Source organism: Pectinophora gossypiella, chromosome 19, assembly GCF_024362695.1.
Source record: "Pectinophora gossypiella chromosome 19, ilPecGoss1.1, whole genome shotgun sequence".
Taxonomy (NCBI): domain Eukaryota; kingdom Metazoa; phylum Arthropoda; class Insecta; order Lepidoptera; family Gelechiidae; genus Pectinophora; species Pectinophora gossypiella.
The window spans coordinates 4,444,000-4,471,449 of record NC_065422.1 but is presented as its reverse complement, the minus strand read 5'-3'; the positions used below and the strand labels follow the sequence as shown (position 1 = coordinate 4,471,449).

The 27,450-nt window shown below is 36.8% G+C and overlaps 1 protein-coding gene across 1 annotated transcript in view; it reads left to right on the top strand.

Annotated features, from left to right (window-relative positions):
- Positions 1-23,087, top strand: part of LOC126375525 (paired box protein Pax-6) — a 57,375-nt gene extending 34,288 nt beyond the window's left edge. The window contains exons 4-8 of the mRNA XM_050022499.1: positions 4,516-4,665; positions 7,675-7,757; positions 16,350-16,531; positions 17,927-18,087; positions 22,999-23,087. Coding sequence (XP_049878456.1) covers positions 4,516-4,665; positions 7,675-7,757; positions 16,350-16,531; positions 17,927-18,087; positions 22,999-23,087 — 665 coding nt within the window. The remainder of the gene's footprint in view (positions 1-4,515; positions 4,666-7,674; positions 7,758-16,349; positions 16,532-17,926; positions 18,088-22,998) is intronic.
- Positions 23,088-27,450: the final 4,363 nt, after the last annotated feature.

Genomic DNA, 27,450 nt, shown 5'->3' with positions numbered 1-27,450 from the left:
AAAAATTAAATATCGACCACTCACTTGTAATGTTATTTTTTGATAAACACAATAGAATTTATGTACATAGACACGATGGTAAGAAAAAACAATCTGAAAAGCCTTCCGTCGGTTTTTCCGATTTTCCCTAGTGCCCCACATATGGGACATGCACGTATGAGTTTCAAATTTAGTGCCTCACATGTGGTTCTCACACAGTGAACATGTTAATAGAGATGTGCTGACTACAGTTTTAGCGGACAAGCGCCATCTATTTAAGTAGTTATTTATTTTTAGGGAACGTAGCTTGGAACGTCTCTCATTATTAGATAGTCTACGTATAACTATGATCGAAGATTCCTTATTATTACTTGTGGATTGGTGAATAATGCTAATATTACTTAAGTATATTATATTTAGGTACCGAGTTTTAATACCAAGTATTTCGTGTCCAAATGTCACCAAGTTTGGCTGCGAGTTCTTGCCTGATGTCTTATTGTTCTGCCTTACCCGATAGGGATTACGGTCGTGTATGCTTCTGTCTAAATTCATGGAAGACCGCGAACTAAGACACGATTTAGCACTTCTTTCAGGGCGTAACGAATTAGACTCACGCCTGTACGGTTGTGGGCTCTTCTGTGAGTGGCTTAAGCTATGAGCGGAGTGGCTTGGAAAAATAGTTTTGAACTTAGAAACCCCACTTTCTACTCAGCCTGTATCCACCCTCTGCCACTGCCGTAATACGCGAAACGCCCACTTTATTTAAAGTTTTGTCAATCATAATCGTATCATTTATTGCCTTCCACATGGTAGGAGGTTGGTAATTAAGGTAAGTAACACATACGGACCCGGATTGTGCACAGCAATTTAAAGGAGAGTTACAGCAAATGTTTTTAGGCTTAAACTTATAAAAAAGAACAAGTATACATAATTTAAACATAAAACTAAAGTAAACAATTAATCATTAAAAAACTCCTGCAGAGTATAAAAACTTTTGTCTATTAGATACTGTTTACATAGATGACGATACGGCTCACTACCTATCACGTGGGTGTAACAGAAAGCTCGGTGAGGTGTGGGTCCTTGGTTCATCTTGGGATTAATATACCTCTGACTGACAGTGAGCTTATGTCCTGCGGGCCTAGCACCGTAACCACGCGACTCTTTCTCGCCGCGACAGAAATCATCTGTCTCTCTTTGTGCAGTACTGTGAGAAAGGGACGGGTGACGTATGTCGAGGCGAGAAAGAGTCGCGCGCTTACGGTGCTAAGCCCGCAGGTATGTGTTGTCAACTATATCCTCGTAAGGCCCGGATTTCCAGACACAATAGTTAAACAATGGGATTTGGATTTTAAAAGGACTTTGGGCCTTACGACCATATTCAATGTCCTCGATTTTCACATTGGAAGATTTGATTATTTCAAGTTTCAGTTTTAACTTCGACGTGCTTACTCTACATGTATTATTTTTTACATCATTAGAATTTAATTACAATTCTAAATTGCTAGAGAAACCCTTATTTTTTATGGTATTTCGAAAAACTATTTAAACTAAACTAACTAAAAACTGTCATTGTGATCTCATTGTCTAAAAATAACTTCTTGTTTCCTAGTACTTCACTGTGCTTACACAGAATTTGCATTAGCATAATGATGTTGCTTTTGGGACGTACTCTTTTGAATTAAGTACCTAATAAGCGTACATAGCTGGACATTATTGAACCTCTGTAGCCCCCCCCCCCCCCCTCCACTTCCGCTGTGTCTCGTGTCTCGCGCGACCGTTGAGTGACAGTATCGATCACGTGATCGCGGCGGCGAACGGTGCTCGCCCCGATGACTTCAATTCCGCTTTATCTCCCCGACCCGACTTTCTTCCCCTTTGTGCTTATTTTCTCCAATTTTTTTCACCGCCCCCACTTTTATTTCTTTCCCTTTTATTTTCTTACTATTATTTTCTCCTATGTATTTTTTCGTGTTTCATCCCGCCCTCCAAGGAAGTTTGTTTCTTCAATCATTTGTAGGTCGTTATTGGTGGAATTGCGGGTAAGTGCTTGGCCGAATCGATATTTTTAATGAATTCTTCCTTTATATTCGCCGAGACGATAACAATAATGAAAACGTGGATTGTTAAGATGGAAAATATTCGAGTCTAACAAACGAATGGGGATGAATATTTTTCCGGTTTTAATATTCCGCGGAGGCTTCGGGGTTTACCTGTGGATTGCGTAAAAGATTTTCCCTCTCCAATTGGACTTTTTGTAAGGGACTTACTAAGATATACTTTGATCAAATACAAAAATGTTTGTCTATTTTTGACTTTTCTTTTCTTATAACATCTTGAAGCTTCTCGATATAATTATGTGGGCGGATGTTTGCAATTCCTTTTAGTGAAGCTTTAAATACCAGTTAAGTTTCTCTATTAATAATTTCTTTTCATCCCAGTATTTGCATTATTACGATTTAAAATTTTGTCCAAATTTTCGCCCGCACATATTTTGTGGAGGGTATGTCGAAGAATTATTCTGAAACAACTCATTTGTGATGACACGATCTCATTAGAAGCCGTCACGGGGCGTGCGAGCATTGGCGACGATCAATCAAAATTGTCAACCGATTGGAAAGCCCGCCATGTTTCGCTGGCGAATGCCGCATCAATCATGTCACACTCGTGAAACGGAACGCGCCATGTTCTAGTTTTAAAATGTTGAGGTTTCGAGAGGCGTCGACGTGCTTTTTTCTTTTTATTTTTAGGCCACACACGATGTTGTATGCTTAAAATAGTGATGTTGACAAAAATTCGACTTGTTTGAGGTTGGATTTGTCAATCGATTACTGAAATGGATTTTTCTGAGAATTCTTTATTATCGAATACTCTTGTTCCTTTTTCATGTATGTATTTATACCACCGAATTACCAACCTAAGTATCTCCTATTAGCACAATATCGTCACCTTATATCGTGACAGTTGTAACAATAAAATATGAAATATATCGCATATGGTAGTGTATTTTTTAACGATAATAATTATCAAATTGTTTTTTTTTTTAATAAGATTATTTTTAAATATTTTATTTTTACAAAATAAGAATGCGATTTTTTATCTGTGTATTACAAGACCCGAAACACGGGCGGCCTTGATTGAGCTTTGTGTGACGTCATATTTCACAAGTTATACTGTTTGACAGTTTCTTTGTTTGTTGAAACGTGACGTCACTGGGCAAAATGTCACGTGACCAATTTTTTTCGCGTGAAATTGAAAATAATTGAAGAAAAATGAGTTTTTTTCTATTGTATAAAGCTTTTTTTAGAAAATAAAATATTTTAAGAGGTATAAAATAAGCGTTTGTAATTTTTTAAATACTTATCCGAAAACTGACCAGTAGCCAATCGCGTGTATTTGCACGCTTCCATTATAGATATTAGTCACATGCCCACATGGAATCATCGGAAAAAGTGACAGATTGCGTAACAGTCCTTCTATTCAAGCGAGTCAGTAACCCGTGCACCATTACCGAGCCGGGAATCGAACCAGGGTTCAAGTGGTCCGACCATAAAGCAAATTAATCAATTAGCTAGGGGCATGTCGACAACATTACGAGCAACGTTTAATTTTGCTATCACCCTTACACGGGGGCCGTATGCAACCGGCTTAACATGACCCTTTCTGGGGATACAACAGTTCGGACTTACAGGTCAAGATGACTGGCTGTCTACGTAATTTTTGTCTGTAATTCTGGGGGGTAATTTGTGCAATTCTGCTGACGCATTTGGCTGATAGCCGTCGAGTGTTCAGTGCGAGTGCTTTGTGTTGATAGTTCATGATGAAGAGCTCTAAACTCCCCCATCTTCAAAAGCTTTTTGTTAACAGTTAAACATTCGTGAATTGGCGCCCAACATGGGGCCGGCAACAAGTCGCGTTATGAATATGCTTGGGGCATAGTCCCTTGTAAAACACTGTTATTATCATCATCGATCATAATTAACTTGTCTCTTGAATGCAAAATCTAATTGTCCATTGACGTTAAAGGAGTACTGTTAATAAATGCCTTTGGAGCGCTTTAATTTTGCAAATAAAAGCATCGGTAGGTAATTGATTTCCTTATATATATACTAGTAATTATTTAAACATATACATAAACTCATGCCCGTATACCCTTATGGGGTGGGCTGAGCCACATGTATTAGTCAGAAGACATCTTACAGCAGCAGGATTTGAGGAACGGTTTATAAAAAATATATTATTATATTAGAAATGACACATTAACAATTTGCCATAAAAACACAAAATACACCAAGATACTAAGGTCGGTTATTGGCCCCACAACCTATACGATAGAATTAATTACCAAATAAACAATATGTACATAGGATTGGTTTTACTTAGGATGCAGTAAAAATGCTACTAATCTAACCTAACCCCCAAACTTATTGTGTAAAATATAACCTAACCTCTAAAATTATTGTGTAAAATATAACCTAACCTAACCTCTAAAACTTATCGTGTAAAATAAAAACATTTCCTTTCATCTCTCAGCAGATCCCCTACAGTCAGAAGCTGGGTCGGACGGGAACAGCGAGCACGCATCATCAGGCGACGAGGATAGTCAGATGAGGCTCCGGCTGAAGAGGAAGCTGCAGAGAAACCGGACCAGCTTCACCAACGACCAGATAGACAGCCTTGAAAAAGGTAATAGAACAACTTTAGATAAATACTGGAACCGATTCCTGCAGACACCTCCTAATTTTATTTTAAGTAATAGGTACCCGTTATTTTCTTATCCGCTGAAAAGGAAAGGGACGGGTGATTGACAATTGTTAATTTTAAAATGAATGAATAACCCGAGCGAATAAAATAGGCTCCTCGCTGGTATGCAACCCGTTTGACGTGTGCTGTCGACTTAATTCTGTCGGGTTATTGGCCAATATATACATTTTGGGAGGATTTTTTAAATTCCTGCCGTTGACGTGTGTTCGATAAATTTTATGCCTGTCGATTATCCGTCCCTTTCCTTTTTGGCGGATAAGAAAATGACTGGTATAACTTAAAAAGCTAATTTTCATGTTCATCAGTTATTACATTTATCGTGTATCAGAATTTGAATTCAAAACTGAGTACTTTATTGTTTCAAATACAACCAATAAAATACTTATTTCTGAATTAAAATTCTAATTTCTTAAATTTTATCAGATTTATCGTACTTATATCTGAATTTGAATTCAGAAATAAGTACTTTATTGTAGTTTTTTTTGCAAGAACAAAACAATGTATTAGTAAATTATTTACATCTTTGGATGTCGATTACCATGTAGGTATATTGAAGTATATTTTACATAAAAACCTATATGGGTACATGGGTCATCGTGTACCCATGGGACAGACCTTCCTGACAGGGTTCCTGAAAGGGTCGTTTAATGAAATGTACCGAGCTGCGGTCTTTTGAAGTTTAAAAATAGGTTTTTTTCTCTTTTGTCGCCGAGGTTATTGGTATATACAGGCAGGGGTAGATATTATACATTTACTTATAGATGTTTTTTCTATCAATACAATCATCTATGAGTGGTATAGATACTATATAACATACTTACTGTTAGATAGCAAATAATCGATCGACTTAATAATTTTGTTTCGGAAAGGGTTAACGGCTCTGGCCTAGTATTTTAATCAATAATCTAACATGTGTTGTCATGCCGAAATAAGAACAAAAAGAAGGATTTTCCAAATCGTCCAGGCGTTTTCGAGTAATCGGGGAACATACAAAAAAAAAAAGATCCCGACGAATTTAGAACCTCCTTTGAAGTCGGTTAAAAAGGAAGGTTAGGATATTGCAGGCTGTTCACCTGATTGTCCGAAAGTAAGATGATCCGTGCTTAGGGAGGCACGTTAAGCTGTTGGTCCCGGTTACTACTTACTGATGTAAGTAAGGAGTCGTTACATGAGCCATGTCAGGGGCCTTTGGCGGCTCAATAGTAACCCTGACATCAGGATTGATGAAGTTGGTAATCCACCTTGCAACCCAAACGATAGAAGAAGATTTACTTACTCGTAATTATTTCATTAGTAATTCCTTTGTGGCAACACTAAATGTTATTGGCAATTCCAAGCAAAGCCAACACTCGTCATAAGGGCTCCCTAGGGTCTTCATAAACCTATTTTTGTCCCTTGTTTACTTACGGGACAGTTATTAGCAAACAAATAAATAATATTGTCCCTCCTATTTGCTCAACTCTCGAGCCAACGCAGAGGCCAATTATTAGTGTTATTTTCGATTCGCTTACTTTTTGCTCTGTTTATTTACACAAGCATTGTTGGTTATTGCTTTAGTTATGATTTTGTTTTCATATTGATGTTAATAAATTATCCGCATAATATACTGTACTAAAAACAGACTTTGTATTAGGCAATGAAATCGGTGTGAATTCGACTTTATGAGTTTGAATTCATGTTTGGATTTTAGATGATTGATATCGTGTAGTGTCTAGGATTTCTGCCCGATTATTGGCATTACATACATATACGTCCTCCGTCTGCCTATATACGTCCCACTGCTGGGCACAGGCCTCCCCTCAATCAACCGGAGGGGGTATGGAGCATACTCCACCACGCTGCTCCACTGCGGGTTGGTGGAGGTGTTTTTACGGCTAATAGCCGAGACCAACGGCTTAACGTGCCCTCCGAAGCACGGAATCATCTTACTTTTTCGGACAATCAGGTGATTCAAGCCTGAAAAGTCCTTACCAAACAAAGGACAGTCTCACAAAGTGATTTCAACAATGTCCCCATCGGGAATCGAACCCGGATCTCCAGATCGTGAGCCTAACGCTCTAACCACTAGACCACGGAGGCTGTTCGATCGATCGTTCGATTGGCAATAGACTCGTCCCCTATTACATGAGATTTAACCGTAGCTGGAGAGGACTGTATATTTGTATATTATTAATTTGTTACTAAGCTTAATATATATTATAGACCTCTCTCTACCCCATAAGGGATACAAGCGTAAGCGGTCTTCTCTCGTGTGGGTTGTGATGTGGATTACCAACCTCATCAACCCTGGTGTCAGGGTTATTATTGAGCCGCCAAAGGCCCCTGACTGATGTAACGACTGTGCATTTACATCAGTAAGTAATAATCGGGACTTAACGTGCCTTCCAAAGCACGGATCGTTTTACTTTTGGACAATCAGCCTGTAATGTCCTAACCAAACTAGGGATCACAAAGTGATTTGTCCCCACCGGGATTCGAACCCGGGACCTCCAGATCGCGAGCACAATGTTCAACCACTGGACCACGGAGGCCGTTATGTTTAGTTATGTTGTTCAATACGGTGGAGTCAGAAAAGAAAGAGCTTAATCTTTTCTTTTGTTTAAATAGTGACTTCTATAGAAATATTTGTTCCACTTTGACAATTATTCCTTATTTCTATGACTATGATTAGATTTCTTTTGTCTCAAATATTATGTACTTAAATAGATAAATGTTTAGACGCATGATCATAGATACAAAGTTTTAAGCAATATTTTACACCTATGGGTAGGTATTTAAATTGTGAATAAAATATACGTATTCAATACGGTAACGCAATGAAAGGAAACATCTAGTAATGTGCTGATGGCTGCAAACCGTGTTTCTCTGTTCAAATATTTCCAAATTCGAACTGTCCCGTTCGAAATTTAATCCCGTAATGTCTGTCCACAGAGTTCGAGCGCACCCACTACCCCGACGTTTTCGCGAGAGAACGACTGGCCGAAAAGATTGGATTGCCTGAGGCACGTATCCAGGTAAAATAAACTCCAGTTTACACGGTAAGGTGGCTGTATCGATGAAAGTCTTTGCCTCATTTACTAACCATTAAAAAGTGAAAAGGAAAATGGCGCCAAGGGACGTGTATCGAATTGTGACTAACTTCACTCGCTTACTTTTTAACGTGTTTTGTAGGTAAGTATATAGATTTGCTTTAGTAGTAATACGAATTAACAGCTAGTTTACTTATTAATTAAAGTACTTATTTAAGTGTTTCGAAATACTAGGTACGGGATATTATTAAACTAATATGATAAATATTAACTTTAGGATTTTACCTTAACTTTTCGCGTCCATGGCCGAATTCCACTAAAAGTATTTAACCAATCAGCGCTTGTTAACACATCAGAATTAAATCCACTGAAATTGTACAAGGGCGTTTTATTAAAAGCGGTTCATGAATGCGTTCATAAGGGCTTGTTTACATTCACTGTTTGCGTAGGCCCGTCCGCATGTAGATGCGTCTTTAGCAAACAAGCTAAAAAAACAAGGGCCATGCCCCACCAACACATCGTGCAAATAATCTATATGCGTATTACATAGCTTAAGTAAATATATCAGGATATTGCGGAACAATAATATGTTAAACAATGTTTTTGTTGTTTGAATTTTTCATCGGGCAGTGTTTACTATGGTGCTTTTAAAATGTTGCCAGTTTTCACAGTACGCAAACTGTTTGCCGTAATAGGGTTCAAAACTGCCTACCTATTTCCCCCACCAGGTGTCGTTACTGTTGAGTGTTCCTAAACTTTGACAGCTCTCGTTTCTATTTGCGTAAATAAACATATTTTTTGGTTATATTTTCACACTATAACCCTTTGCGCAGCGTTTAACTGCAATCCCTAAAAATCGGAATGAAGAAAACTTAGTAAAACTTATTTTCAATAAAAAGGCTGGTTTTCTTTGTCGTAACTCATCCTTTAGACGGGATGCACTCCACGTTGCTCCACATTTTATAGCAATTTATTAAGTTACCTACGAATTTTAGCTGGACTGTATGGAGAACTGTCAATATTTAGGAACACTCAACTGTGCTGCCGCCTACATTTGAGTTTCTAGTTTTTATCCTCATTGGTAAAAAAAAAAACTACACGTGCAAAGAATTACCGTGAATGCAAAGGCTCAAATTTTTATCACATAGTCGATTGAAATATACATTATCTCAGTAACTCAGTACCTATGAATAACTACTTGTTTTTTAAAAACCATTAACTGGCAACGCAAACAACATAAAGATCCCATTTCTACTCAGGACGGTGTTGCCAACATTTTAAACGATCATTTATCATAGCTCGGGAGTTTTATAATGGCTTGATGCAATTTACACTGCAACCTTTTAACTATTTTTACAGCACTTAGCAACGAGAAAAATTGAATTAAAAGATAAAATGCAGTGTAATTCTAAACGCATTATAGAATATAAATTATTCTCAGTTTTTTAATGTTCCATCATTTAAAATGACTTTTTGAAGGTTGCAGAATGCAGCCATTGACCTTTTTCGCTTTTAGAAATATTGGAATATTGTATAAGTAGTTAAGATATATGGATCGATGTAGATGATTATTAAGTATAAATTTTATTATCATCCAGTTTTCGGGAATAGTTTTCCGCTTCCTGCTTCTTTAAACTTGGGTCCCTATATACTTACTTCGGTAGATAAGTGGAAAGTTTTAAACTCCAAAAAAGGGTTTTACCCTATCATACTTTACTGATCTGTGCTGTGACACTAAACTGTTTATTAAGTATTTTTTATTTTAAGATAACAGGTATCAAAACTAAGTACTTAGTTCAAAATTATTTTTTCTGTTACGTATCTTATTTTTTAGCAGTCCTCGTATTAGTAGGCACTCGTAAGTCAGAAAAACAGTATTGATTCACGCTTTATATAAGTATACCTACAGTCTATTATATCACAATCATACAACTTTGTATTTCCTTCCTTATTCATCCTAATAGCCACGAAGTTGGCAAAGAACAGCCATTTTCCGAAACTCCGATACAAGTAAAGTGCGAAACTTCGGACCGGAGTTTTCTTCAAAAAAAGAATCCAAAATGGCGTCGACATTGTTTTGAGCGCGAGCTAAGCGTTCACATTAACCTCTGTCGGGCGGTAGTTAACATTCGCGGTACGTACGATGCAACGTCACTTCGCCCGCCAACCATTGAGAAGTAGTCTTTAGGGCTGCCAAAATTCAAAATTAAATTTCAGGAACTATGGTACCTACACGAATATGACATTTTGCCAGGAAGATATGCATTTTTTAATAGCTGTGTTAGGTACATGTACTTGTCATGGCATGCTATGCCAGGGGCATGTCAGGAGTTTATAGCGGCATAATAATGACCCTAACAACGCGGTAGGCGAATCCGATCACTGAAATTACAACCTATACAAGAGATGATGTCAATTGGGTATAATACAACTTTTTTAAAGGATTTAGGGAACAATTGGTCTGGTGGAGCGTAAAGCAAGTTCTGCCCTAACACGTGTTTATTTTGGTTCTGATTGGTTAGCCAATGTTAAAGTTTTAATTACTTAGTCATTAACTTCTCGGAAACATCAAAAATACTGTTTATTACCTAAAACAGAATGTATCATCTGACCTATAAAGCGGACATGTTAAAAATCAACACAAGCAGAAATCAGAATAATTTTGAATTAAATACCTACCTTACGCGTCAACCTTACCTCGGTGCGGAGTCATCACAAGCCACATTAGACTCTAACAGAGACGTGTAAAGCTCAATTTGAGTGTAAAACGGTGTAAGACCGGCGTGAACATCGTTTTGTATTCAGACGCCACGTGTTGCGGGGTTCAAGGCTGTGCAGGAATGTTGTAGGGGGGATAAGAATCTGGGGGGTTCTCGGACTTGGGAAAAATTTACTTTTTTCATCAAACGAACGGAGAATACAGACGGAAAACAATTTCTTTGTAGGATTAAAGACGCAGTTAGACACTACCCACGAACAAAGGTACTGCTTACCACGTCATCCCTAACGGGGTGGACAGAGCTACAGTAAGTAATCAAAAGACAATTTCCATCCACATTGCATATGATGTCTTAAGTTGAATGATGGACACATCATATGAACACCTCTACTATAATCCCTATAGGGGTGGGTAGAAGTACAAGTCTCCTGGAAAGAGAAATCCTATGTATCTATTGAAGGATTTATTTTTGACGTGAGGTTTGTTTCGGATAGCATTAACTACTAGACCGTACAAAATATTGAGATTGAAAACAGAATTATAATAATATAGGGTGTCAGGGATATCATAACGAATAATGAGGGGGATGATTCAGATCATGATTCTGAGCTAATATCAAGTGGAATTTTTCGTCGGAACTTGATATTAACTCAGAATCACGAGCGAAATCATTCCATTCAGTATTCGTTATGATGACACTTACACCTTATATGTACGGGTGTTAGTGACATGGTAACGAAACTTAAGGGGATGAGTCAGACTATGATTCTGAGTTGATATCAATTTCCTGTCGGAAAATTGATGAAAATTTTAGTGTTTTGTTTATTTTTAGTTCCGTACTTTTGTGAAGGAAAATTCCATTAGATATCAACTCAGAATCATGGTCTGAACCATCCCTCAAAGTTTTCGTTACGATGTCACTAACACTATACCTACTATGTATTTTATATTCATTGCATGTAATGTAAATAATTAATGATATTAGTCTGGAAAGTTACAGTTCAACGTATTGGAACGAGGTAAAGAATAAAACTTTGAATAATATTTAAATTAGTTACGAAAATAATTTGTTACTCAATTTTGCCTGGTGACTACAAGATTGATATCCTAAACGAATCATTCGTTTTCAACTGTTTAGCAAAACACGATACTTGTAACAGTTAATATTAATAGCTGCCACGCGTAATAATTTGTAACATTGACTTTAAAAAACTTTCTTAAAATAATTAAACACACATCGAACCTAAATAATAGGGTAGTTTCTAACTAGTCAAATCAGTTACTATTTACTAAACGTCAAAACACGACATTACTGCGGAATTTGTATGAAAAAGCAACCTGTGACGTCATAGAAAAACGTGACAAAATGTCGCACGTATTACATTTTTCTTTATTAAAATTCATAAATAAGTTAAATAGAAAAAAAGACACCGTTTTTATTTATTAATTAGAATTTCATAATTTATATTTGACCTAGGAAACTACCCAATCCTGTCTAAAAGGACACTCGACCATTTCACAGAGGTCACCTTAAAATACATGATATTAAAATATTCATACTTACATATTTCCATCTAGTCACCCTAGTGAGGGGTCGTATCGATCCTTCAGCCTACAGGAAGCGGGGGCGCGTTTCCGCTCACGAGAGGGAGTGTTTTGAAAAATTGGCACCCGCACAAAACTGAGCAGATTTACCCCAAAGCGGGGAGATTTTTACCCTAGCCCTCTAGATATAAGGGTGAAAAACTGCTTCAGACATAAATAAGTGGCGAGGCTTGTGGTGCAACGGCTTTCAGATTTATCTTGTTTTTATGTTTAAGGTGTTACGATTAATTGTTTGTTGCTGATAGAGACATTCAAAACTTGTTTCGCGTTGTATAAGTCATTGCGTTATAATATGAAAGTCTTTAAAACATAGTATGACACAATATGTAGGTACTTACTTATAACAGCGAGGGACTTTTCAGACTAAGTTCCATCAAAAAAAATATAGATGGCGTTGTACAGAGTTGCCTTCATTTAACTTTCTAATTACATTGATAATAGACAAAAAGCATCTTTTATCTTTGTTTTTGGGTATAAGTGATGGCCCTTGTTATTACACCCAGGCACAACTCATCTTCCCATTATTATTCTGATCAAAATAAAGAGAAGCAATATAGGTGGCAACATAATTCTATACCACATCTGATCCGAATAAAAAGCAATTATTTTTATATATATCTCTACCATTACATTATATTTTTGAATAAATAAGTTCCCGAGGAGCTCGGTGGCGCAGCTGTAACCGCGCTCGGGCTGCGATTGTTGAAGTTAAGCAACTTTCGCAAAGGCCGGTCATAGGATGGGTGACCACAAAAAAAAAATTCTCGAGCTCCTTCGTGCTTCGGAAGGCACGTTAAGCCGTTGGGAACGGCTGCATTAGCAGTCGTTAATAACCATCAATCCGCACTGGGCCCGCGTGATGGTTTAAAGCCCGATCACCCTATCCACCCATAGGGAAGGCCCGTGCCCCAGAAGTACCCGAGCAATGAAAAAACAGCTAATTATCACGTAAAATCTGGACAGCGCCATCTATTTTGATTTTGGGGAACGTTGCCTGAAAAGTGTCTCATTGAAGTTGGAATAATACGTTAGACGTGATGTTTTATCTATTAATATAACTTTTAAAATATATTTTATTGAATATCTAATATTTAATATACAGTTCATTCGCTGTATGGTTAGGTTTTGCCATTTTACATTCACAACCATGCATTACCTCGTATGGATAACGAGAAAACTTCCTAATGAGGAAAAACAAGTCGAAATGAACACAACTAAAATACATGTTGCAAACAAAATTTAAAACTATGGTTCCAAGCAATAATCTTGTTAGACACAAAAACAATTATAAGCGCGCAACTCGACTGCGAAATAACGGAATTATGGTAAATTCCATTTGGTAAGAACCCTTCTGTAACATTATTTCGTCCGAACTATGAGGGTTGGAACAATTTATAAAAGGCCAACGGGAAATGACAGGAGAGGCGGGAAAGGGCCTGTCATCGCTGTCAGGGAGAAATATCTATAGGCGGGATGGGAAAAAACGAGAAACGTCATAATGTTTTATTTTACTGTAACGTAAAGTGTGTTGTACAATAGGAGGGTGAATCTCTCTCGTAAATTGAAGTATTTTGTATGTGTTCATTTGTATATGAAGGGCCTCGTAGAGGTTATTTCATACTTTTAAATGGTGAAGCTTATTTCCACGTTCAAAATGCGTCAACTTTGTCAGCGTGTATTTTATTCTAATTAGCCGATTTAGTTGGATGGAGTTTTGCGTAGAGTACATATGTCAGGAGTCATTTCCGTAGTAAGGTATTGCTTATGGGACAGTGTAGGTATAAGTTCCGGTTCCGCTATTCCTATTTCACTATTCACATAAAAATATATATTCGACGAGCATCTTTTGAATATGTACGAAATCGTTTGAAGTTACAACTTACTAATACTTTTTCGCCTGCCTCCTTTCCTCGTATAAGCATACATTTTTGCGTAAAAGTAGTGGTATTGAGCCCAGAAGGACCTTTATGTAGGGTAGGGATAAAATATTGTAGGTAACATTTTGCCGATTTTGTTCGAGGCCGAAGCAATAATATTATGACATATTGCCTTCTGTGACCTCTTTGAACGCGGCTGGTTTTTCCGAGCGTTTCCTTTAGGAAAAATATTGCTTGATAATGTTACTATTGTTATAGATGTATTGCTGGAGTAGGTACCTAATCCTTGTGTTGGTACAAAAGTTTGTTTGAGTCAACATTGGAGTAAGTATTTAGTAGGTAAGTAGGTATATTCAAAGTAGATAGGTTTCTACTTCAAACAAGACGTAATAGCATCTCCAAGGTAGCCAGTAGTCACCCTGTATGTACATGACATACATATAACTATTATAAATAATTTGTCTAAAGATGATTAAAGGAAATGAAATAGGTATCTACCTAAATAAAAGTGACCTGATCAGTAGAAACAATAAAATTCAAAATAAGGAAATCTTTTAATCGGATCTTAAGGAAACACGACAAAATAGAAAGCATTTACAAACAATTAGATTAAAGCCGTCTTCAAGCTCCACTGAAAGCGCGGGAAAGCCGTCCGCCATATTGCCGTCGCCATGACTGTCGGCAGCGGAAGAGACGCGCACGTGAGCGCTACTTCCGCTTGCGTTCCGTTTCACGCAGCCCAATGTCACATAGCACGGTCGAATTATTCAACAGTCCATTCACAACTTCAGTTTTCAAGACTCCTAACTTTATTAAACCGTTTTGTTGACAACTTGACTTTGTTATTTGATGAAAATATACGAAAAAAATTTACTTGTTAACTCTTGTTAAGTAGAATTAAAATACTCTGGTAGTGTACCTAGTTCGAAATAAAAGATATAAAGCAAACAATAATTTTGCTGAAACCACCGCAATACCATCCCTGTAAAAGAATAGAATAGAAATAGTTTATTATTAAAGGGCGCCACGCACAAAAAAAGACAATAACATCATATCAAATTTCCACTAAACAATTACAAAATAAGCAAGACGGATGTTTGTCGAAATGATCATTTGGTGGTGGTCGACGTCCTGAGATAAAAGGGCCTCACTCAGCACAAGTCGCGGCGTGAACCACGACGCAGATATTATGTGGACCCTGTTGGGTGACGCACATCAAAAGCATATCAAATCTACCTAGGTATCTATGGAGAGGAATGAAAAGAAGATTTCAAGTGGTGTCTGTGTTTTTCCGTTTCATAACATTACAAAAAACAAATAACGAAAAACAAGGAGAAATCTAACCTCAAGTACGTAATTACGGTTGAAGTTAATTAAAATAATGGAGTAGATTTTACATGTGGCCCCCTACGAGACTATCACCGTCATAATTACTTAGTTTCAATTTTAATACAAGCCATAATTAGCAGCGTAGATGACACGCCATCGTTAGTTAGCGTTATTAAAATTATGACGTCATATACGTGGTACTTATGTGTTATTACTTACTTAGACACTTTAAAGAGCCAAGCCCGTTATCGTAAGTAGTAATTTAAAGGCTAGGTAAGTACCTATAGAAGTGATTTCGTAATCATTAAAATTTGTAGTTATAATAAAGTTATCGCAAGACGCCCGTTTGTTCCCTGGCAGCCTAGGTGGCTTATATTCAACACATACCTACGTAATATTATACTAATTGCAATTTATTAACATAACAAATATTGCACAAACATTAAAAAACAAAAGAGAAATAAAAAGAGTACAACAGGCGGCCATATTATTCGATTTTTAAAATTCAAATTGGTCCCATGCGACTAATTAGAATGCCTAATCGCGATGAGAATAGTGAAACGAGTTAGAATCATTTATTCGAATTAAAATAAACGATTTTCCTATTGGCGCCCAACCAGGGACTGGAGTTTTTCACTTTTATGTTTTGGTTAATAACTAATAGGTTCAGAAGTTCATCATACACGCAACTTACTCAAAAAATTAAAACGGTGGTGGGGTTATAATGTAAATATTGTCTTATGTGTGTAATTATGCTAAAGTAATAGCAAATATACTTACTAAATGTAATGTCTATACCTAGGTACCTAGAATTAAAGATTGGCCTGTATTGGATATGTCAACAAATAACCACATTCTAAAAACAATTTGGAATTGACTTGTGCATACAGTTATAAAATATTACACTTTACAATTGATTTCTCTACACTATTCAACCTGCCCACATAATAAAAAGAAATTCAACACTCAAAATTGGAACGTGACAATATTTTAAAAGAAATTACTTTTTCATTACGCGCAATTTATTAATTATTTTTTTATACACAGGTTTGGTTTTCGAATCGGCGCGCGAAGTGGCGGCGCGAAGAGAAGCTCCGAAGCCAGAGACGGGACGCGCCGGCGGCTTCGCCCCCCGCGCCCCCCGCCCCGCGGCTCCCCCTCAACGGAGGCTTCAACTCCATGTATAGCCCCATACCACAGCCCATTGCTACTATGAGCGATTCTTATAGGTAAGTCAGACAATAACCAAGAAGTATCAGGAACACTCTTGTCGGTGTAGCATTTTCCATTTATCTGTATCCTTCAATCGAAACTTTTTTCTTATCTCAATTCTTTGTTATTTTTTATGTGACATGATTTGAACAATAAATACCTAATAGGTACGGACTACGGACAAGTAATCGGTATCTAAGGTAAAGGTGTTTTTGGACATGTGCGTTTTTTACGTAAAGTATACCTAATTAATGTAAAGTATAAAAAAACTGAATTTAAAAAAAAAATCTGTAGGACATTGAAAAGAAAACAAACAATTTCTTTATTTTGAAAGAAATAATAGGTTTAAAGAAAAACCACCTCCGATATTTCTTTTGTTGAAACTAATACGAAACAATGTCTAAAGATTGAAAATACATTCATTTTATAAATTCATTTGACGACGAAACATCAATAACGAACCGCAAGTCCAATAAGCACGGGTTTTCAGTGAGTCTATTGAAATTCTCATACGTGACCTCCTTACGCCATCTATCGGCGGGTAGCAGCACTAATTGAATTGCGCGCGAAATCGAGCGGCAAAGGTCGCGCCTCCTTGCGTTTTCCCGCCAATGCACCGAGACGTTCTAAAGTTCCGCCGAAGGTCGTCCGACTTTCCACTTGGATTGATTTTTAATAGTGAACTACGGGCTTTAGCTTTTGTCGTCGAGCAAATTAACTTAGTGAGACGAGAAGTTGCCCCTTTAGTTCAGTCTACGGAATAAATTTCGTTATATCCCTTTTTTGCAGTGTTCACACTTTTCCTCCTCGTAAGTTTTCATAGGAACTTGAATTAGTTCTCGTCTCGAAGAATACTTAGCGGTCGTTAGTTTGTCGGGTAATCATAAGTAGGTACCTACTTACTTTTAGTCTGCACTAACAATTTGTTGTATGAGGTTTACTGCATTTACTAAAGTAATTTTATCGTACCTATAAATAAGTATAAAGAAAGAAAAATAAATAAGCATAAAGTAAGATGATCCGTGCTTCGGAAGGGACGTTAAGCCGTTGGTCCCGGTTACTACTTACTGATGTAAGTACGTAGTCGTTACATGAGTCATGCCAGGGGCCTTTGGCGGCTCAATAGTAACAATGACACCAGGGTTGATGAGGTTGGTAATCCACCTCATAACCCACACGAGAAAAGAAGAATAAGTATATTGTGATATCATGACCAATTTTAGTTTTAATTGTAAATATAAAATGTATATTTTTTTTTCATTTATTTATACCATTTTCTTACTGTATTCTGTCTAGGTACTTTTTTAATTTTGATCACAGACAATATTTTAATTATTATTTTCACTCCATTCTGTCTATTTATTCGTATTTGTTTTTCGAATGTGTATTGACAGTGCCATTGCTTCCGACAGTTCGATGTCGGGTGGGCTGTCGTCGTCGTGTCTGCAACAGCGGGACGGCGGGTACCCTTACATGTTTGGTGACGTGTTGGGTAGTGGAGGGTACTCCAGAGCACCGGCGGCGCATCAGCAGCACGGGGCTTACTCGCAACCGCAGGCTGCTGCTAGCACAGGTAAGCATCTTTTTTATTTATTAATTTTAAGGAACATTAACTCATTCAATTATGTAGTACTAGTATTATGTTACAAAGCCTAACCTGTTGACATTACCAGAAAAGTTGGGATTTTTAAGGGTTTTTACCGATCCGAAAACAGAGAACGCGATCTGAATCTACATTGTCCGTCAGTTCATACTTTTCTTATTCTTAATTAAAATTTTGTGCTTGTTCGTAATTTAAGTGACCATGGGGCCTAAATACAACATCATTGTCATAATTCTGTACGTCTAATTTGTGTCACAGTTGTGTAAAGTAATACGGAAGTAAGAAAATAGAAAGACCAACCGCTGAGCGTTCGTATCTCCGATACGACCACCTTTATAAAATACAATGTTATATAGATTACAATGTTAAAGTTATGCTAATTATCACATCAGCTTAGTAGACAATGAAAGAACGCCTAACTTACATAACGTCTAAGCAAATTGGTTAAACCTCAATAAGATATTCTTCACGTAGCTTGCAGACTAGAAGCTTAAATAATGAAACGTCTAGATATTAATAAAACCCGCATAACTACAATTATAGAATTCAAAGCAAAAGTATAAAAATGTTACAAAATCGACAAAATCAAGAGAGGCCTCGGAAAATATTTACCAACTTCCTAATAAAATGTAAAAAACGCTGAGTCAAGAGCAAGGGGCGTCTAGCTCACAAGACCGCGACATGACGGGGGAAACAAAAAAATAAAAAAGGGAGGAAAGAGGGAAAATAGGAGTTCATGCCCCGATTGGATTTGCCGTTGTCTGTTCCTTACAAATGGCTTTTAAATTGATTTTGAATATCGACTGTTTCCGTTAACAAATATCCAACATAAGCACTATTTAATTTCCGTATAGATACCTACATAGATACCTACCTACATATACAAACACACAAATTAAATTTCGCAGCAAAAAGAAGCGTACGCAGCGGCGCTTTAATTTCAGCGCTGCTACAAAAATGCCTAAACATAAAAGCAGATTTATTATTCAGGAAAAGAACAAACCGTGAGGCGTTGGCGTTGCCATTGTTTTAAAAAGCCGTAACTTTTCCATTTGATGTTATATATCATGCGGCGGACATTTTTAGCCGTAGGTGGCGGAAAGCGGTATGAAATATTGTTGTTTGGGGCGTTTCGTGGCATTGTTCGACTGCCGAGTTTCCACTGCTAGAAAGAACAAAGGAGTTTTTCAGTTTTTCAAAATGCACGCTCTCGTTTCATTTACTCTTTTGCGCCGTTTCGACGGCTGCATTTCCACCATTTCCAGCTTCGCGGTATTAAATAATGCGAATTGTGCTATTTTTTCGTATTGTAAAGCGTTCTTTCACGATTTCAGAGTTAATGTGGGGTTCTGAATATTTCTGTCCTGACTGTCATTTTTGTCTTATTCTGTTTTTAATGACAAAAGTCTCTACTAGTGTTGTGACTGCGATATGCTTTCGCATGTAGACTGGCCATACTTTGATGGAATGCTGTTATTCATTAGGTATCATTATCTACCCAGTGTTATCCCGTTTCACAGGGATTGGTTGTCTGACCTTCCAACCCATGAAGGTAAAAGCCTATAGGTTAGGTCACACATTTCAGAAACGCATTTTTCGAAAATTTCCTCTTCACGGGTTCGCCGCGGAGCACTGATACACAAACATGAATACGAAATAAATTTAGGAAATCATCGGTTTAGGCCCGTGTTAAGATTCGAACCAGCGACCTCACAATGAGAGTCAAGCATCCTACCAACTGGAGTACCACGGCTCTAATGGAAACCTATCATTAGTACTATAAAGATTATTTTCATTTGTTAATTCAGATCATGGTCTTTATTTTCTGTTGAAATCCTTGAACACTGTTCAACGCTTCAGGTTATTTCGATATCTAGCTATCTACCAAATCAAATCTCAATGCAATCAGGAAGGTCCAGCCACATAACTCTGGCTACAAGTGACGTCACTCAACACATGCTCGGTCCAGTCTAGGCTATTACGACCGTGTACCGTCATCGATAACAGGATTCTGATCGTATTCCGTTTATTACACACAATCGTATTACAGCACGAGACGATTGCGTTTGATATCCGTAGCAGGATGCTATTAGGCTACCTAGCTTGCGGGTTTGGTATCTGTCTAGGAATTGGAACAGAATTTGAAGGGGTTTTCGTATCTGCAGATCATCTGAGGTAAAGTTAAGGAAGAATTAAGAATACTTAGGGGAAGGCTGGCCAAAGTGAATACCCCGGGCAAAGCGAATACTCCCCACTACTCCTAAAATATTAGATGTTAATTCAACACACCACTACTGTTACGTCGGGCCATCTTGGATTAATACGCGGCAAACATAGAAACGAGAGGCCGCGTCGTGTCCCTTCCGCGGAGTGGAGATTTGTGTTTTCGTAAATAAAAGATTGATTTTAAGCGGTAAGTACATTGATTAATTCTCCTATATTACTAGTTCTTGATTATTAGGAATGTCTTAATTCAGTAGCATACCAAAGTAGATTTTTATGGTATATTTAACAGAAAGTCAGAATTATTAGTTTTTGCATGAAATGTGTTAAGCTCAAAATTTACCTAGTGGGGCAAAGTGAGTAGGGCAAAGTGGATACCATATCCACTGATGACTTATTATCTAAAAAGGTGTTTTACTTGTTTCAGATTATGAATAAATATAAAAAAAAACTGTTTTCACCGATGATTAGGAAAATATATACAAAAGAAGACGGTAAATTAATTGAAAATTGGATTCGATGTGACATTTGTCAACAATGGTGTCACGAAGATTGTTCTGCTTTTGATGGCACATAAGGGTATACCTGTGACAATTGCCAATCTTAATTTTATAATTTTATGGTCAATAAAAGTTATTTGTTTCAGTTAATCAAAGTTATTTCTATATTTTCAGAGTCTGATTATGGGTATTCACTTTGCCCAAGTGCGGTATCCGCTTTACCCGGGGTACCGGGCAAAGCGAATACAATCGTACTTTTTTTTATTTTAACTGCAGTTGATTATTGTTTAAATATTCTTGGTTACTGATATTCGTATTTGTAAGAGCAATAAATAAAGATTGATTTGTGATAATTATTTTGTTTTTGTATTGTAAATCTTTTCTGCTATAACCTTAAATACCTTAAGGTATCCACTATGCCCGGCCTTCCCCTACACTATTGTTTCGTTTTTGTATTGTGATATTTTCCAAGATATCCATGAGTTTAATTGACTTACAATTCGAATAGTACTTAAAGATAAAAACCCTAAAAACGCCTGTTTAGAGCTGGTTTTCCTTTCGTAGGTTGGAAGGTCAGACAGTTTCTTTTGTTAGGTAAGCGCACCCTAAGAAAAAAGAGATAACGCTAACGTGATGATGATGAATTAGTTTCATATAACCTAACACAAATAACCCAACATAACCTCAACGCCAATTTTCGCGCTCCTATTTCCCCTTTCCCGCCATCGCCGGCGTGCAGACGCGCGATAACGGCTCGCGCCACGGGGGTTAGCGTTTACACTCATTACTCGTTATTATCACCCCTAAACACGTGAATAACTACACCGTTTTCGCGGCTATAGTTACGCACTTTATATGGTGCTTACAAGATTCAAACGTCGATTAAAATAAACGAGCATTAATAAATAAAACTGAATATATAAGAGACTACTCACTTCGAAAAACAAAAATAAAAGTTTAAAATCTAAAACCCGACTAAGGAAAAAGGATGAAACAAGAAAATATTTCTCTGAAATTATCCCGTGGTCGTATACCGTGGTAAGCAAACTCTTAGGACAGATCTTAGATTGGCATTCGTCCACGGCTATCTCGAATATTTTGTTATGTACTTTTTCCGTAGTTTTTGTTTTAGTCTTTAAACTTTTATTTATATTATTTTGGGGTCTTATTTATGAAGATAACGTGCTTCCATTAGAAGTTTTATGCAAGATTTGGAGATAAAACCTATCCGGAACATACATAGTTAATGTCCACTTAAGAGCCTATTCAATTTAGGTATATTACGAATAAACTCATTTACTTAATTTATGAAAGGTTGTTTAAAAGTTAGGTGGCAACAGACGTGCATACACACATACATATATACATATATAGCAGTCAAACAAATGACCCTTTTTGTTTGCTTCGCCGTAATCGGGTTAAAATACGGAAATTGTAGCCATTGCAGAGTTACATAGGACCTTATTATACATTAGGATATATTGGAACAGACAGGCTACACTTTGATGATAACCGATTTCGCATTCAATTACGAACCTTGCTGCATTATCGAATTTTGTGAATCTAATGATTTAGTTTAAAATTCTTAGTATACCTACGTATAGGTTAGGTTTTTATTATTTACATATAACAATCTATTGAAAATGACATCTATTCCATACAGTGGATAATTATTATTCCTGCATCCATTAAAGGGTTGACGTGTAGATTCGTTAAGGTTTATTATCTGTTGTAAACAAGGTCTTCAAAGTTGGAGTCTATGACCGCTGGTTTATGGTATATCGTGAATCGTTTAGATTGTCTCTTTTACTGTCTGTCTCGTACTTACTTTGTAATGTCGAACTGAAACTTTTATATAGAAATCTACTATTAAAAACAACGAAGTATTCACGTAACTTTACACCATAAATGTTGTTCATTCTTGACAGATTGAAAGATCTGAATCTTGAAAGATTGTTATCAGTAACTGTCTGATAGGTTATCCAGAACATATTCGGCATATAGAATATCAGGCAGTTTATCAGCATGTGGTAAAACAGGGCCATAATCTTGTAAAATACAATATTTGTCAACAGCAAAAGTCACCCTCGCAACAGAAGTAAAATACTAGGTAATAATCCGTCGCAATCCTTTATTTACCCCATTCCTTTTGTCGTAGGTGTAATATCAGCGGGGGTGAGCGTGCCAGTGCAAATACCGTCGCAAGGGCCAGACCTCGCGTCGAACTACTGGGGACGACTTCAGTGATCTCAGCTATTCGGGTTCCCGCATCGACTCCTGTCGATGTCTGAGAACCCGAATGCGGAGTCGCCATCTAGCGGCGACCTCGCGCACAACTACGCCGACGCGCATTTGTCTATGAACGCACTGAACATGACGGCAGGACAAGACGCCAACGTGTTGGCGGGTGAAATGCAACAAGAGAACAACTCAGTATCGTAATTCGTAAGTTTGAGACTGTTATTCAATTCGAAGTATTTTCCCAGTGATTTCATTAGTACCTAAAGATGTTTGTTCAGGACTTTTTAATTCTCAAATTGGAAATGGTGCATTATTATTATTAATTTGTGTACAATAGAATGTCAGTTATGAATGTAAACACGATTTAAACGTTAAGAAGCAACTGATGATGTTCAAACCTAGTTTTAAGACTGACTGTTTACTGTAAAGTTTTTCACTCGAGCTAGGTACCTAAGTAAATTTTTTGTGTTTATAGCAAAAACGCCAATTTAGTTTAAATTTAAACTAAGTACAGTCATTGAATAGAAGTGGAAAATTTGATAGAAAACAGTCGCATTAAGGAAATTAGTAAGCTAGTAAAACTGAATACATTATATTGTAAATATAGATAAGCGCCATCTATTGTTGAGTAGAGGAAGTTTCGCGCCGAGTGGCGTGTTCGAATAAAAATGTAAATTGTTTGTGCCAACGTTTGTAATAATTGAGTGTGCCCTTTGCACAACCCTTTTTCTTTGATGTATGCATGGGGTGCGAGATATTAATGCTTTGGGAAACGTGGCAATGGGCTTCGTTACAGCGATTTGTTTTCACACCCCTGCCGCCGTTGAATAGGCAACTGGGCGATTTTTGTTATTACCCACATAAAAAAAAGAAAAGTAGAATATAATTAAGTCATTTTACTGAGTTATGAACATTAGTATTTTTCTTCATAGTGACAGGAATAATGTCTCTTTGTAACTTGGTGAGTCATAAAAATAATGATACTGATTCGGGCAAACACCCACTTAATTTTAACTGAATTTGACAGGACTAAAACTAGCTCTATCTCTTTCTTGTACTTATTGTTAGTGAAGGACGGCACTAATTTAAGAGCAGTCGAACTAGAAATTAGGTTAAGTTTGTGTGCGCCCGAATAGGCACCATTGAAAAATCTCTCAGCTGCCTATTTCTAAACAAACTTATCTCATTTATAATTGTATAAAGATAATAGATGTTGTACGTACTGTGTCTCCAGCTCTTCTATAGAATACCTACTCCGAAACGAATTAATTTATCTTATTTATTACTGTAACGATAAGAGATCAATATTGCTGTGATTATAATGTAGTATAGATTATTTTTAACTCGGAAAGTTTTTGGAAGCGTTTGGATATTCAAAAGTGACGTACAAAACTGTATCAGGATAAGTACAGCTTGTTCTTTTTTTAAATCATCACTGGTATAGTTGGCCACATGACTTCCGCCGATTAAAAAAAAGGAGTGAAAAAAAGTGCGAACGTTATGATTTTCTTATTCTGGCAACATTTAATTTAGCTTTTGCGTTGGTAAATGATTAGGTACATTTAATTTCTATGATGCACTGCAATAAAAAAAAAAAAACATTTCCAGTGCTATTACGAAACGAGGACTAAAACATAAACTAAAAAAATATAGTCCGTGCGCGAAAGTCCCGCGGTAGCGGCGCTACTGTCGCATATTGTATGTCGAATTATTATGAATTTTCAAATAGTTTCATTAAAATCTCTCGTGGCGCGGATTATTAATTTAAAACTAATTTATCTTTAGTCTTCGTTTTGTAATAAGACTATATATTATATCAAATTGAATATAATATTTTGTACATAATAAAGAATATTGCGATATAAACAATAAATAACATTGAATATTATTCAAATTATTCTTTATTTGCATACTATACTGGTAATGTTTGCATTTTTACAGTCTTAAATTATAAAGGTAACTTAACTGACCATATTTATTATTGAATAACACTGTGTGACCAACTGTCCCGGTTGTAATTTAACAATTTGTAAAAATAGTATAATTATAATATATTTTTGAGTAAAAAAAAACGCAATACAGACGTGGTATAGGCGGTAACGTGTATGTATTCTAGTGTGGATAAGTGTAAAATAAATTATTACTCGTTTATAAGTGCATATAGATTGAGGAGATAACAGTGAAATTTATTAATAAATATTGCATTAACCATTATCTGTTTGTTTCTATGAAATCCCTGTAATTTGCGGGTGTAAGTGATAGAGTTGGAAAATGAAGGCTTAGGCGTACGGTCACGAGTACTAATATGTGTACACTTTGAAACTATGTCACATTAACCTTTTGACAAATTAAACCGTAAGTCTCATTAAATGTCAAACATGATAGTGCGACAAGGTTCTAAAGTGGGTACATGATATTGCTCATGACTGTACAGACTGGGAACACATTCAGGACGTCAAGAGTATTCTAAACCATCATGTATGAGGACTTCGATTAGAGTTGAAGAAGCGAAAGTGATGTCAGGATCGAAGTAAGTCAAATTCCGTGGTCTTTGCCTACCCTACCCGGAGATAGGCGTGATCTTACGCACCTATATTTACGTACCTTATTTTTAATGTTACAATTAAGTTTTGGCCTTTATTTTTTTATCTTCTATCGTGTGGATTGTGAGGTGAATTACCAACCTCTTCAACCCGGGTATCAGTGTTATTATTGAGCCGCCAAAGGCCCCTGACATGGCTCATGTAACGACTAGTTACTTACATCAGTAAGTAGTAACCGGGATCAACGGCTTAACGTGCGTGCGTGTGTTTTTTATGATAACTGTAGAAGTAATCATGTTTCCAATTCTAACTAAAGTCAATAATATCACTCAACAACCCTCAAATACAGTTATGATCGTTTATAATGACCGATGGGGATGCTCAAGTGTTACTAATACGAACACAATGGCCCAATAAAGAGGTGCATACAATATTATTATTAATACAGGCGCACAGTCGCCAGATGGCGCGCAGCGTGCCGATTGGCAACCTTATTGCGCAGTGTTGCCACCCCAAAAATATTTGCCCGAAATTATGCCGTTAACTATATTTGGGCGGTACATATTAATTTTGTGTGTTGGCACTTTATAGCGGTGTTTTGTATGGGGTAGTTACCCCTGGCTTGCGTAGGGAGGGTCCGATGACAATGGGATGGGATTAAACGTGTTGCATTGTAGGCATTATACTGATCTAAGCTTTGTAGGGCGGGCAGGACTTTGCAGGGTGTTCATTTCCTACTATATTAAAAAAAGATTGTTTTTCTGATTTTACAGTCCCACTTTAAATCACTTTCCGTACCATATCAATCCGTTATTTTTCCTTATCCGATGAATTACCTAGTTACGGCCATATGCGGCAAATTTATAACAAGTGACGATAAAAAAACATTATAAAAAAAAAATATATCGCAAGTCTCATATCCCTGATTAACGCGGTAAAAACCCGGTATTATGTGTTTTAATTTAAAAAAAATAATGATACGATACATATTTTTGGTAAATTAGCATAAAGTGTAAAAATCTATTAAAAACTCTGATTATTACCTACTGAAAATCAAGAAGCTTTTTGTTAACTCAGACAATACCTGTCTCTCTATTACCCTAAAGGTATCTATCTCCACGTAATTTTCCTTGCGTAGGGGTACTTAACTTTCTCCACCCCGTATAGGAGTATAATGGAATTTTATCAAAAACACGCAACGAGGAGGCGGACGCCCTCTACCGAAGCCCCGATGATCGTCAGATTACCAACGCATATAATTGGTTTAGATCTGTCCCCGTCATCAATTGATTCGGGCCTGACATCTGCGCTTGATTTCAATGCTCTAATCTCCATACTTTGTGTTCTGTGCGTAAGAATGGGACGTTCGTTTATATTTGACCCTGCATGTATTTTAAATTAAAACAGACAACATGCGTAATTCGGTGCGTGACATAAGATTAAGCTGCATTTAGTCTGTGAAATTCTACTAATATTATAAACGCCAACTTTTGTCAGTATGTATGTATGCAATGTTAGGTATATATGTATGTTTGTAGCTCTTTAGCAACGTGAAATCTACTGAACAGACTTTGATGACACCTGCCAGTAATATAGCTTAAATAAATACAACAGAATAACACAGGTCAAAATATATGAATAAAATTACTTATTCGTAGATTTAAATTAACAGTCTATTGAAATAGGAAGTGTACCTATAAAAAAATAGATAATTGTATTCGTTCTTAAATTAAAATAGTTTTTAAAACTCATAAGAATTTTACTAAGAGAGGAAGAAGCTTTTATGGAACAAACGTTGTCTTATAAAGAAGTAAAAAATCCTTTGC